General features: G+C 37.7%; 1 protein-coding gene across 5 annotated transcripts in view; it reads left to right on the forward strand.

The window, feature by feature from the left end:
* Positions 1-15321, forward strand: part of LOC6646085 (RNA-binding protein Musashi homolog Rbp6) — a 200971-nt gene that overhangs the window by 16164 nt on the left and 169486 nt on the right. For all 5 annotated transcript variants that reach the window (XM_023177880.2, XM_023177883.2, XM_023177884.2 and 2 more), the window contains exon 2: positions 1842-1882. In XM_023177880.2, the coding sequence (XP_023033648.1) occupies positions 1842-1882 (41 nt within the window). The remainder of the gene's footprint in view (positions 1-1841; positions 1883-15321) is intronic.

Here is a 15321-nt window from a genome sequence, read left to right on the forward strand (position 1 = left end):
TGTTTTGATCATTTTGAAGTATCTTAAAGCAAACTCTCCTATGTTTTGATCATTTTGAAGTATCTTAAACCAAACTCTCTTATGTTTTGATCATTTTGAAGTATCTTAAAGCAAACTATCTTTTGTTTTGATCATTTTGAAGTATCTTAAAGCAAACTCTCCTATGTTTTGATCATTTTGAAGTATCTTAAAGCAAACTCTCTTATTTTTCGATGTCCCCCTGAATGTAGTAGAACTTTTACTATTTTTGCGACCTTCTCAATAATATTCCATTTTTGTTTTGGCCACTGCCACTACGAAAACGGATTTTTCTTGCTTCTTTTGGTCTGTAGACTTATTTAATTAAGCTTATAATTATTGAAATGTTCAAATTGAAATTCTTTTTCACATTCAGCGCAATTTGTGTGCATTCCCTTCGTTCCTCTTGCCATGGGAAATGAGATTGAGTTTGCGGCGACGGCATTCAGTTTCTCTTGCTTTGCATGAACAAAATTTTTGCCAAACAATGATTAATGACAAATTGTTTTGCCATCAAACCAGAACCAGAATAAAGTTTTTGCCCATACCGCCCTCGTTCGCCCCCTCGTTAGTGGGTTGGCCCCCCTCCCTTTTCTTGGTCCACTATAAAAGTAAGAATGGAATGAAAGCAGAAGAAGAAAACTGAGCAAAAAAAAAAAAAGTGCAATGCCTAGGCCTAAATTTTTCTTTTTTCGCTAACAGCAACTATGCCAGACCAAAACGATTTTGCAGTGCTGTTACTTGGCGGCCCCCTACCCCGTGCCCCCTGCCCCCTTTTAAGCCGTACCTTCACATTTACCTCGAACCCTTTACACCCTCTCTTAACGTTTTGTTGCCTTTGCACTTTGCGCCTGTCTCGGCTTCCAGTGTTTGTTGTTGTTGCTCTTCTTCTTCTTTGTTGTTGTTGACGCTTCTTCCGTTCTCTGGTTTAGTTTTTCTTTTAGCTTACTTCACGTTTGTATCGTTGTTGTTGCACATTTTATTAACATTTTCATTTAGTTGTGCTCTGTCTCATTTTTTCGCCTTGTCCCCTGCTTCTCTCGTCGATGTCTCTCTCTCTCTGTTTCTCTTACACGCTCTCTTGTTGTTTTATTTTGCTTTTCATTGCAATTTGTGTTTCTATGCATTTTTGTGTGTGTTTTACATTCGTTTTTCGTGTCGCCCAACTGCATTGCCCCACCCCCTAACCCGATCTCCACCCACATTTTTCCCCCTGGTCCTCTGCCCTCTGTCATGCCTTTACTTTGCTTGTTTGTTGCCACTGTTGCGCTCTTTTTTTTTTTGTTTTTGCAGTTTGCGTTGAAGTTTTCATAATCATTGTTGTCGCCGTTGCCGTTTCTGCCCAGCGTTTCAGCCGCCGCCGCCTACTTTCGTTTTGGGGCACAGACTTTGCTTTTGTTTTTATAAGCCTTCGTTGCATCGGCTGACTGGGCCTGAGTCTGAGAAGGGTCTGCACAAAATGGAAATGGGAATGGGAATGGAAATGGCAATGTGTAGTTGAGAGCTAGATAGAAATACTGAGATATACACACATACAGAGAGACAGTTAGAGAGAGAGAGAGAAACAGAGATAGAAATAGGGAGAGAGATTTCGTCTAGCATGAAAACAATAGCGGGAAAAGCGGCTTATTTTCTATGATTTAAATAATGACGAAGACAAAGTCAGCGGCCACCTACCGCAACTGTGCAACTTCTGCTCATCATCATCAGCATTGTCATTATCATCATCGTCATCATCATTTCATGGAGTTGATAATAGACATAATAGTAAACGAGATCGTTATTCAACTTATATATCATTTCTATCTATCTTTTCGTTATAGCAAAATGTTCATTGGAGGCCTCAGCTGGCAGACCAGTCCAGGTAAGTTAATAGTTATTATTATTTTTCTTCTCCCTTTATCTCAAATTAGTTGTACAGTGTTAATACAACTGAAAATTAGCAATCGACGGTTTCGCAAAGCTTTGCTAACAATTCACTTGCCAATTATTGTTAGACTACTTGTTAGCTGTGGGGGCGATCTCTTGAATTTTTGTAGTGATCGAGAAAACTATTATATTATGTATATAGACGGCGGCATGTTAGATCGTTTAGAGTGTTCCAAATAGGCATCTTACTTTCTCTCAATTTAAAAGACAGAGAAAAAGGGAGTGCAAATTGCAACAATATAGGAAAATTAGTTTAAGTTCCTTTAGTTGATCCTACTAATCAAAGTGTCATGCAGAGGTTTTTTCTTATATGTTAGTAAGTTTAATTTGAATTTCTTAAATACGCTTTACATTGGCGTTAGTGGTTATCTCTAAGGGATTTTTCAGCAATATTGATGGTTAATTTATGTCTAGAATAAAACTGGGTTTTAGCCGGCTTAAAGTAGACCTAAATATATGAGATTTTAAGTCACAAGCAGCACAAAAAGATTCTGTAGTTGCAAGCTTGGCCATTCTTTTGTCGCTTCATTCACAAAGTTGCAATTCCCAACTACTTTTAGCGTTGAAGTTATGGTATCGCCATTCTAAATCTGGATTTTGAAGCAAAATCTGCTGATAATACGACTTGGTGGTTCTTAAAATATTTACCCAGACAACTTGCTCACTTTTTTGCTGCCTATAATATGAAATCTTATATATTTATACGATTTATTGACCTCAAGTAGGGTAAAACCCCAGTTTTGATTAATGTTTAACTTGAGAACTAAACTTATGCTCGAGAACTGTGTTGTCGTGATTATGGTATGATTATGGTAGCAAGACAATAAATAAAACATATACATAAAATATATATATATGTATATCTATCTATATTAAAATAAAATTGGCATTGATTTTCACAAAAAAGAATTAAGAATAACACAGGACGAAAACATCAAACTTTTTCTTTGTCCTAGATTTAAAATTAAAGGATTCACAAACCAGAAAAAAATGGTAAAGGGTCCTATACTTGAAGCCTATTCTAATTCAAGACTTAAATATATCACTTGACAGGTAATTACTTAAGCTCTCTCCGTTATTCTAAGTTCTCACTACAATTTAGAGTTTTCAACGAAATAATTTGATATAAAAATGATAAGGATTTCAAGTTTTTTTGAGCTGATTGCTTTGAAAATCTGCTTTCCAGTAATACATCCTTAGAAAGGGCAGCTTTTCCTCTATGCGATCAAAGAAAACAAAAGAAATTGGCTGAAAGATTTTCACGTTATTTAACGAAACTCAAGAGGGTCATTGAAATGCAGTAAGCAATTTCTGTGTAAATGATATTTATGTGATTTAATTATTTCTTGCTTAAATTCATCAAAAGTTTTGATAGATTGATATCTACGGGTTGTCTTTGGAACTTAATTTTTGTTTTGTTTTGTTTGGGTTACTTAAGGGTTTTTTTTTTTTTTTATGGAAACAAAAAAATTGATGACACTTTCACCCAAGATTTGCAACTCAATTTCATTCATCCCAACCATTTTGAAGTGGAATTTCTCAATTTTTTTGTTGTATCTCAATTTGAATTGTTAAACGAATTGATTCAGTTTCCTATATACATACAAACTATATATCCAATTTATCTATATATTGTATGTATTTGTATGTGATTTTCAACGAAAACAATGAATAATAACAATAGCAACAACAATAATAAAAAGGCGGGTAGTATATATACATACATATGTATGTACATATCTCTTCTCGTCTTTTTTTTTTTTGTTCGCTTTCGTTTTGTTTAAATTGAAATTGTAATTGATCAAATGCTTGAGATTTGCTGATGTTACTGCTCTCTCCCTCTCTCCCTCTCTCACTCACTCTTTCTCTCCCAACAAAAATTGCGCCGTACTCGTAATTTGACGTCAATTGAAAGGAGATGGATGCAGTGTGATAAACTAAGATGAGGCTGAGGGCTGAGGGTGAGGATAGGAAACCTTTTGGGACCTCGAGTCGAGAGTAAGCTGCTGCTGCCCTCATTATATGCCGCATAAGTTTCATTAGGCTAATCAAAAGGCAACATGCATATTAACCAAATTTGAGGCCACTCCAAAAATGTTGGCAAACCAAACCGACAAAGAAGAAAAAAAAGGTGAATTGCAACTGCCTGTGGCTAAGGAGATGTAAGGGAAAACCCTCTTCTTGGGGCCGCCAACACATCCGCAGTGCTGCTGCTCTCGACTAAGCGAGAGGGAAAGAGAGAGAGCGAGAGCGAGAAAGCGGGTGAGAAAGGGAGGGGCAAGACCTTTGTGTTGGGTTTTTTGTTTAGCGTAAAAATTGTTGGCTCCGCCCATCATCATCATTGTCATCTTCATCATCATCATCATCATCATCATCGTCATCTGAGTGGCATTACGCTAACATATTATACACACAATCATAGATCGGTCCAAGCACACTCACATATGTATATATATGTTTTCTATATGCATATATATCTGCCGCAATAGTTGAAGAGTCAATGCGGTCTTTGGTTTGTCTCTTTATTTCGTCTTTCTCTCAATGTTTTTCCCCTCTTCACATCCTCCTTCACCTTCTGTCCCTTCTCACCCATTCATTTGGTCCGTTTTTTTGGCTTTGCCCCCTTTGCTTTGCTTTCTGCTTTTCCTGTACCTGTGCCAAAAAAATTTTTCAAATTTTCAAATGGCTTCTTCAATACGAGTATATTGCCGCCCCACCCCCTGGCCATCGCCCTTTTGGATGCTTTTGTTATCTTTTGGCCATTTTGGTTGGTGTTCGCTGATATGTGCACACATATCATCATCTAAGTGTTTGTGTGTGTGTGTGTGTGTCTTCTATCGTTTTGGTCAATTAAAAAAAACAGAAAAGAAATTTCAACCTCTCCCTAGAATGACTCAATTGATGTTTAATGTGAATATAAAGAAAATAAATGGAAATGAAATCCAAATTTTGTTTTATTTTAAGTGTTAATGTGTCGCACAAGGCAATGTTTCAAGTGTTGCAAAACTATTTATGACTCAAGAGGACGACATGCCATAGGTTTTATGTATTTCCCTATTGAAAACCGGCTAATTTGCTAAAGGTGAAAACAAAATATTCTATTCAATGGAAATTTTGAACTTATGTAAAACTGTTCGACTAAACACTGTTTCCTACGGCAGCCAACTGAAAAAAAAGGTAAAGAACAGCTTTAAAAGTTATCGAAGATGCAATTGAGGTTACTACAAATCTTCAGTTTAGTTGAATAAAAATGTAAGAGTAAGAGAAATTTTTAAATCGTTGAGAATCCATGAATGTTTTTGATCTATTGACTTTACCTGGCGCACAAAAGCTGCTAATCTGACTCACAATCCACTAACCCGTTTCTCCCCTCAACAAAAAAAGAGAGAAAAAATAAAGATAAAAAAGATGAAAAAAGGGAAAAATAATCCTCGATTTCAAACAAAAAATATGCACCCAGCGGGCTTCTCATTTTCATTTGCATGACACAAGCTGGCTGAATGGCAAACAAACAACAAATATATATATATATATTATATATATATGTATATACATATATAACAAAGAAACGGGCAAATCGAGAAATGCATATTTATTTGCTCAAAGTATCTAGGTAGATTCTGGATTCCCAACTCAATGTCTCCAGTTCCTTCTTCATACCTTTCTTTTCTTTATTTTTGTCGTTTTTGTTATCGCTAAACGTCATCGAAATGTGAGTGATATGTGCATAAAGATTTCTTTACCCTGTAAATTAAAATGCATTTTGAAGGTATATATTAGAGTTAGTTCACTTTTTATTCTATTTGAAACTCATAAACCTATTGGGTTTGCTAATAGAGTTCCAGAATTGTTTAGCATTCCACGATTCGTGTTTAATTACCAAACACTTTCTCTAATTTCAAATTTTTATAATATCCTCTTAACATGAATATTGAGTAGTCTTTTACTTCTTACTTAAAGTCTGTAATGATCATTTAAAGTTATTAATTACAGACTAAGGTGTATTAGAGTTACCTATCCAACACTTTTCAAATCAGAATGTCCCGCTCTGCCTTACGTCCAGCCCCATATAGGGTACCTGCAAACGATTATTTTCGATTTCCAGTTCTTTTCATGTGTGTGTGTGTGTTTTTTTTTTTTTTTTTTGGTGCAGATGCAAATGTATTTTGTCTCGTTTAGTAAGCATATATAAATAGTATTTCAGTTGAACGCACAGCCAAAATAGCAAAGGGCTCCAAAAGGTGGGGAGGTGGCGGGTAGGAGGCATCAACACAGTATTGTATTTCAAAAAAAATTTCGTTAAAGTTGACACAAATCATCATCGGCCCAAAGAGAGTTGGGTGACGCTGACGCCGACGACAACTGCGATGAAAAACAAAAAGAAAAGAATAAACGAAAAAGTAAAAGAAAAAAAAAAAACAAAAAGTAACCCGCCTTTCATTCTGATGTGTGAATAGAACTGAGAACTGAGAACTGAGAGAGAGAGAGAGAGAGAGAGAGGAGGAAACTTCGATGTCGACGTCAATGTTGAGTGTTTCCAGGCGATAGCAAGCAGCATCAGAGGCATCAAATACGTTTTCAATGCATACAATTACTTCCAGTAAACTGCTTGACTGCGAAATTAAAATTAAATTACAACGCCAGGGGAATGTCTCCATCTGCTGGATGGCGTCTGGTGTTTTTTGAAAAGTTCATTAAGTTATATATGTAGGTATACATACTTACGTATATATCACTATATGGCAGTCTATATTTTGTGCATACGACAAGAGTTTGTTCTGCATTCCAAATTCGTCGAATTTCGTCAATAATGTAATGGCATTTAATGATTACAAATTCAGGCAATAAAATTTGCAAAATCTGCTGTTAAAGTTTCCAATGATTAACGAATCAAAAAAGGGGACAAAATTGTTTTTGACAGGAATATGGGAAACCGGAACATCCCTCAATACTATGACTTTTGGGTAGTTGACATGGAAAAGTTGCCACACAAAGAGTGGGCCAACAAAGAGATGAGATGATTGGGTGTGGGCGATGACTGTGGGGGTTTGGGGAATCTGAGGTATGCCTAAGAACGAACGAACCCATCATTAAGTAGCCAAGACAATCGTGCCAATCATTAAAAAATCTTTAGAGAGTAGAGAGTCAAACGCTGCTCGAGTGTCGGCGTCGGCAGTGGAGGCAATGGCGGTGGCGGTTGCGTCGATGGGATGGCGGCCTGCATTGCGGATGTCTTCTCTTCCTCATCATCATCATCGTCGTCGTCGTCATCATCTTGGCAGTTATCAACACGTACGCAGCAATAGCAACAGCAGTAACAGCAGCAACAGCAGCAGCAGTAGCAGCCGCATCCTAAGCAGTTTGCCTCTGTCGACCTGTCTAAAGCAGCCTAACTACTATGCTCTTCTATGGCCCAAGCTTATGTTTATAGACGCCCTAGATTAGGTCTTTGTCAGCACTTTTCGAGTATGTACTGTTAGGCAGCGGCAACAGGGGGGAGGGTGAGATTTCAACGAAGAGGAATCATGTATGCCTCTCTTTCTCTATGTCTCTGTCTCTTTCTGTGTGTGTGAGAGTGTGTTTAGTGCATTTGTGTGCTCGAGTGGCGATAGCTGCGAAAAAAAGAATCCAAAAGCATAAGCTTTGGCGCGAGTGGCGCCGACAACCACTTGAAAGCCGCCCAGACCCCTACACATAAAGATAGGGGGATATAAAGAGGGAGAGAGAGAGAGAGAGAGAGAGAGTCATACACACACAGTCTGAATCTTAGTTCCGTTCTGGCCTGCTTTATTCTTGGAGACTCTTTTCTTTTAGCCGCTTAACAACAATAACAGCAACAACTGCTGCTATTGCAACTGCAGCAGTAATGCCATGAAGGGGTCAGCTGAATGATATAAAGAAATACGATACTCAGAAATACTCTCAAAAGCAACTGTTATACTAACTGTTATACACATTTACGAAAATGGATCTCAAATTGTTTTATATGCTAGTTAAGTTCATAAACGCTTTATACTAACTATGTATTGTAAATATTTAAATCTTTAGGAAAGTAAAACAGTTGTTATACATATATTTACAACTCTTATAACAACTGTTATACCTTTCTATCTGCTATTCAGTTGTTTTACTGATTTATTTCTTCAGTACACATGATCTTTAATCCTGATTCAACTAATAAACTAATTAATTTTTGTTCAAATGTACATTTTTAATTGTTGTTTTGCATTTGCGAAATGTTTATACCCCATCCGACATAGATATAGCTGGTTTCGTTCCATACCATTTCAAATCGGTAACCAAAATTACTCGAAAACTAATGAACGCTATCCCCTTTATTCTTTGTTGGTGCATTGTATACATAGAAAGTCGGCGAGACGAGATGATATTTACCCCCAATGACCACTTTTTCTTAAAAAAATTCTTAAAACTTACAATTTTTCGGTGTTCTATGTGTAGAAGTTTTGATTTAGACATTGATATTAAAATTAAAGTTTTTATGTCGAAAATTGTATCTCACTAAGGTGAGATAATATGTAAAGTTGTAAGCACTAAAACTTACGACTCATTAAACAATATGCACTTCACTTTTTCTTTAAGCCAAAGATTGACTGACCATTTATTTTATTTTAGTTTTTTTCGTCACACATTTAAGATTCTATTTCAATTTGGTACGTGGATAGTTTTTATTTTTTTCCCTAACTAAATAAAGTTTTGCAGAAAAAAAACCCATTTGTAAACTCTTTTACAAATCTAACTCAGGTAGGGGAAAATGTGTGAATATGTGATCCGTTTTTTGCTTCTTTTTTCGAGTTTTGACATTTTTATTAGCCATTTTAGTTTCAATTTTTCGTCATATGCAAAATGCGGATGTAAGTCAATCAGGAAACAGAATGTTGATGAAAAATATTTCTCAATATTTCTTTTTCTAAAAAATTGTCAAATTTTCAAAGTTTTTACCAGGTGGTTGTTGCTGCGATAGACAGATTGTTCGCAGGTGGGTGGGTGGTTTCGCTCGGTGGTTCTTGGGGTTGGCAGTAGGGCGTCATCTAAGCTAACTCAGGATGCAGACAGAGGGCGGTGCTTGTCGATTTCCTGATTAATTTATATACAGTTGATGGGCCAGTGGGCGCACGGCTAAAGTATGTGCTAGTAGTGGTAGGTAAGGCTAGGTTGTTAACAACAATTTGCCGCAAGCTTTCGCCAAATTGAAATGCTGTATAACTGTAGAGGGTTTTTGGGGGTATAGGAGAGAAAAAAAAATTGTCAATAAAATAAACGCTGAACGTTTGCCTCCATCTCTAGTGACGATCCACAACTTATTCAGTCCGTCACTCATTCAACAAACCAACCAATCCACCCACCCACTACCCCGTGACGATGACGTCGACGATGACGACGACGACGACGCATCAGTCAAAGTTCAGTCAGAGTTGTGGCACTTCCCCTTTCACTTCCTCTACCCAATCGCCTAGCCATATAGCAACATTTCCTGTTTAGCTTTCTTTTTTTTTTTTTACTTCTGTTTTATTTTTTGTTTTTTCTTTTTGTCGTTTTCTATCCATCCACTCTTCTTTATCTTTTGTGTGATGTGTTTTTCCTTTCTTTTCGCTCTTTTTGTAGTTCGCTTCATTTTTCTTTTGAATGTGATTATCCCGAAGGCTCTCTCGCACATCTTGGCCTTTGATAGATGATGGTTTGCTAACCACTTCTCACCACTTCACTTTGCTACTTCATACAGGCTCTTACTTTACAACTAGCTATTGCATTGCATTGCATTGCATTTAATGTCCTGCAAAGGTCCTACACTTTGCTGTGTGTGTGCGTGTGTGTGTTTTGTTGACTTTGGCAGGAGGTTTATTTTTTTTGCCGCTTTCTTCTTGTTTCTTTTTTTTCTGTTTGTTTCTTTTCCTTTTTTTTTTTTTTTATTTTGGTTAAAAAGTTCACACATGCCAGGCCACTGCTGGCTGGCCATCATCATCAGGGCTCGCTTTTCATATACACGGTTTGTATCTCTATGTGTGCAGGAGAAGGGACACTTCGTTCTGGTCATGTTGTTAAGCCTTTGGCGATAGTCGCATTCACATTGTTGTAGCCCCCGCCCCCTCTTTGCACACTGAGAGAATGCCAGCAGGGAGTTAAGTATTTATAAGATTTAACATATTTTTTACTGCTCACTTTTGTGGCGTGCATACAACTGCGTCTCTATAACTAGGCTAATAAAATTGTATATGTTATATGTAGATCCATCTATTTAGTCACTTTCTTGGAGCAAGTCATTCCTTTCCCATGACAAGTATGTAAAAGTGATTATAAGCATCTATTAACAGTTAAAGTCAAAGATTTGCAAATTTAATTGCATACTTTTTGGGGTGCGCACAAGTCTTTACCCTGTTGTTTTGTTTTTGGCTGAGTGTACTTGCTTGTTCTTTCAGTAGCTGCACTCCGTCTCTCTCTTAGTTGCAGTAGTTGGTCCTAGCGCTGGTGTTGGCGTTGGTGTTGGCTTTCAACTTTTGCAGAAGGAGGCGGGTTTGGAATATTTACATAAGTGACACTGCATAGGGAGCAGCAGCAGTTTTATAGCAGGGAGCAACTAGGAACAGGAGTCAGGTCCCAGGCAACAATTAATTAACTTGTACAAAGTATCAAAATGTCTGTTTTTTCGTTCGTTCGGAGGTTGAGAACGTTAGACAGTGGGCGTTCGCACGGCTATTGTGAGCGTGTGTGTGTGTGTGTATTTGCTAAAAGGCGTCGGCAATTTTACCTTTAAAATTTTAAATTAATAAGCAAATGCCTAGGCATAGGCAGGCGCTCGGGTGGTCGGTCGGTCGGTCGGTCGATCGAGTCAGACTTTTGGGCAAAATGTTGCAACTGTTGTGTAGGATACTCCCTCCTACTGTAGTTGCCACTCCCTTACACCCCTTCAATTGCATCGGCATGTGGTGCTTGTCATATGCCATGATTATAGAATGTTCATTCTGGCCCAACTAATAGACAATTTTTTGGCAAACCCCTTCAAAAGATATACATACATACATACATGTGTATATATGTATGTATGTATCTATAGAGATATGTATAGGAAAGGCCATGGGAGCGTAGAGAGAGGGATGAAGGCAGGCTAGGCAGGCTGGACGCCATGTCGTGACGTTGCCAAGGATTCGCTTCGTGTGCAGCGGAAGCATTTAAATTAAGGATGACACATTAAAATTATGCAATAAGAACAAAAACAACAACAGCAGCAGCAGCCAAGAACTATTATTATGTGAGTAGGAACGAACCAGAACAGAAATTGCTGTTAAACTTTAGGCCCCTCACCGTCATGCACCACCCACTATGCCTGCCTCCTCCTACCCCCCTCTCACTCCTCCACCCTCCCACTCATTTAATGAGCTCTGTGAATGTCAAGAAAAAAAAGAATACAGAAACCAAAAAATGGTAAAGGAGAGGGTGAAGGCAGAAGTCATAAGTTGAGCCTCGGACTAAAAACTAAAATAGGCAAAAGGCAGACAAGCCAAATAGTCCTTGTAGTCATAGTCCTGCCTGCTCCTTTCTGCCACACACACACACAAAAACACACATTCAGAGAGAGAGAGACAGAGAGAGGGCGCAAACCTGACCTCCCGCCGCAAGTATTCAAGCCGGCCGGCGGGTTATCGACTTTATGTGTTTGTTGTTTGGGTGTCTTTTTTTCTCTTCTTTTTTTTTTTTTGGTCCCCCCTCGTCATCCGCTGTCACCATCACTCCTGCAGCCCCCTTCTTCATCATCCTCTATTTCAATTGCAGACGCCTCTTTCTTGCTTGCTGACTCTCATATTGGTTTCCTTTGGTTTCGGTTGTCCTAGGATGGGTTTCTTCTTTTGGCTGGCGGCCTTTCTTTACATACACATAAACACTGTGTGTGTGTGTGTGCAATGATTTTTGGCTACTATTTTTTGGAAGAGAACTTCTTCTGCTTGCTTCTTTATTATACATACATCTATGACTACCTGCTGCTGCTGCTGCTGCTGCGATTCTGAGATTCTTCATTGAGTTGCAGCATTCCTAAAGAAATTGCCAGCACTTCTCCTCCTGTTGGACACTAGAAAAATAAATAGTTTTACTTTATGTTTGAGCTTGGTATATCGGCAAGAGCTTTGTCCAGGTAGTCGATGATCAAATAAAAGATTTATCTTAATAATGTACATCGATTGATTGCACAATAGATTACCATTCAATCCACCAACTGAGAGAACGAGAAAGAAATTCAAAAATTTGTAGACAATTTCAAATAATAATTAAACATTAATTAAGAAATGTAGTAAACTGAAACAAATTAAATTTAAAATTGAAGCCTTTTCATTTGAAAATTCATGGCTTAGGCTATCAATTGGGCTATTATACTTCCTGCTTATTCATAAAATTCAGTTCCGTGTTCCAGTTAACTCTAATTGGCATTAAGTACCTTTTTTTGCGGGAAGAAAAACATCGATTAAAAAAATTTAAATTAATCCGAGATCTTAAATAAAAGATGTTTACTAAATTAGAGCAAATCGTTTTTCAAGAAAATTGTTAATTATCATTAATTTGCGATTCAAATTGTTTGCAACTAGTTCAATCATGTGAGTAAATTTTTAATGAATTCTCGCTCTCTTTCTCACTCTCTCTCTCTCTCTCTCTCCCTCTCTTTTCGGTTAAATGCAGAAGGCGTTTGGCCTAGAGTCTAGTTTGTCTCATTAGCAGTTAACTGAAGTATAGAAAGTTTCAGCCAACCAGAATATCTACCATATACCTTACATATATGTATGTGTAAACATACATATATATATATATTTATACATATATACTAGGTGCGACTAGAAAACTGTGAACTACCAAAAACCACAGCAGCAGGAACTGAAGGAGCAGTAGCAGGAGCAACAACTTTTAGCCTTCATTGCTTCCAGCTCGTTGACTCTTCTTTTTGGCTGCTTTACGGCGAACGCAATGCAACGCTTCTAAGCGACATTTTCCTTCTACAAAACCTTCTTCCTTTCACCTCCTCCCACCCCTTACCATCAGCACCACCCACTTACCAACCGAATCCGCCATTGTCAAAAGCCAGTAACAGGAGGTGGGACCTTAGTCGCGTTTCCGTTAGCAAAAGCAGTCAAATATATTGCCAACTTCCTGACTCTCCTACTTGATAGGCAGACAAAAAAGAAGAAAAAAAACCCAAGAAAACAAACCAAAAAAAAAAAAAAAAAAAACAAGCAATGAGAGGAAAAAGAAGGGAAAAAAAACGTATAAAAGATACTACAAATTCTCAAGTCTCCGGGCTCTAGGCTCAAGAGTCGACATCGATTAAGTTATTACGAAATTGTGTGGAGAGCTACGTGTCTTCTTTTTCAGCTAGAGCCAGTCACATACACCTTCCTCTAGAAATTCCTATATACACGTACACGCCGGAAAAAAAAACCGTATATATGACGTGCTATCAGTGGGTTAAGAGTTGTTATTTATACATATTCCATTCTGGTATTTATTATGTAACACGAAATTAGCAAAAATTGTTTATTGTTTTTCTACGAATAAACTGAAAGGAAATTGCCAGTGAAACTGAATAACTATCTTCCATTCCATTTATCAAATTAATCTATTATCAAATCCATCCAATGTTAATCTTATAATTATATGTAGTTTAAGCCCAATTTTAATCGGAGTTCCAACTCATTATACCATACACCCATAGGGTGAAATGGTATATTAAAGTCGCCAAAATGTATGTAACAGGCAGAAGGAAGCATCTCCGACCCCACAAAGTATATATATTCTTGATCAGGATCAACAACCGAGTCGATCTAGCCATGTCCGTCTGTCCGTCCGTCTGTCCGTCTGTCCGTCCGTCCGTCTGTCCGTCTGTCCGTATGAACACCTAGATCTCGGAGACTGTAAGAGCTAGAGCCACCAAATTTGGTATGTAGACTCGTGTAGTATGTAGAGTGATCAAGTTTATTTCAAATTTTTGCCACGCCCCTTTCCGCCCCCGCAATTTAAAAAAAACGTTTATCTCATAAACTATTCCAGCAGGAGACACCATATTTGGTATGTATATTCGCTTAGCAAATGCACACATTTTGTATGTATTAGAATTTTGCCACGCCCTTTTCCGCCCCTGTAATTTGAAAAACTTGATTATCTCCCGTATTTTTTTACCTTATGCAATCAAATTTGCACACTTAAATTTAATACTAATATCTAGCAAAATACCAAATTTGATCAAAATCGGACATAAAACAGTCGAGTTATGCATATAAACGTTTTTCCCATAAGGCCGGAGTTGGCCGTTGGCTGGTGGGGGCGCTAGGGTGCTCGTATGATTGAGTGAGCGAGATACTAAGATATGCTTGTAAAAAGCATGTGAAAATGCATTTGTTTAATAAAGTTGAAATATTTGCTTTACTGGTGTATGGTATACCTAAGTCGGCGAGACGACTTACTTACTTCATTATACCATACACCCATACGGTGAAATGGTATATTAAAGTCGCCAAAATGTATGTAACAGGCAGAAGGAAGCTTCTCCGACCCCATAAAGTATATATAGTCTTGATCAGGATCAACACCCGAGTCGATCAAGCCTTGTCCGTCTGTCCGTCCGTCCGTCTGTCCGTATGAACACCTAGATCTCGGAGACTGTAAAAGCTAGAGCCACCAAATTTGGTATGTAGACTCGTGTAGTATGTAGAGTGATCAAGTTTATTTCAAATTTTTGCCACGCCCCTTTCCGCCCCCGCAATTTAAAAAAAGCGTTTATCTCAAAAACTATTCCAGCTAGAGACACCATATTTGGTATGTATATTTGTTTAGTAAACGCGCACATTTTGAATGTGTAAAGATTTTGCCACGCCCTTTTCCGCCCCCGTAATTTGAAAAACTTGATTATCTCCCGTATTTTGTTTACCTTATGCAATCAAATTTGGCACACTTCAATTTAATACTAATATCTAGCATAATACCAAATTTGATAAAAATCGGAAAAAAACAGTCGAGTTATGCATATAAACGTTTTTCCATAAGGCCGGAGTTGGCCGTTGGCTGGTGGGGGCGCTAGGGTGCTCGTATGATTGAGTGAGCGAGATACTAAGATATGCTTGTAAAAAGCATGTGAAAATGCATTTGTTTAATAAAGTTGAAATATTTGCTTTACTGGTGTATGGTATACCAAAGTCGTCGAGACGACTTACTTACTTCATTTTCTTTGGATTGTTAACTTCATCGGGTTCATCGTCAAGAGTATTTTGATTTTAGAGGTCCTTCAAGGCATTCCACTTTGCACATAAATATTTTTTATGATCTTATTCTTATTGTTTTTATTTCAGTGTAGGATTTAATTGGAAACTATCAACTAGGCTA

Source organism: Drosophila willistoni (genome assembly GCF_018902025.1).
Source record: "Drosophila willistoni isolate 14030-0811.24 chromosome XR unlocalized genomic scaffold, UCI_dwil_1.1 Seg105, whole genome shotgun sequence".
In the NCBI taxonomy this organism is placed as follows: Eukaryota; Metazoa; Arthropoda; class Insecta; order Diptera; family Drosophilidae; genus Drosophila; species Drosophila willistoni.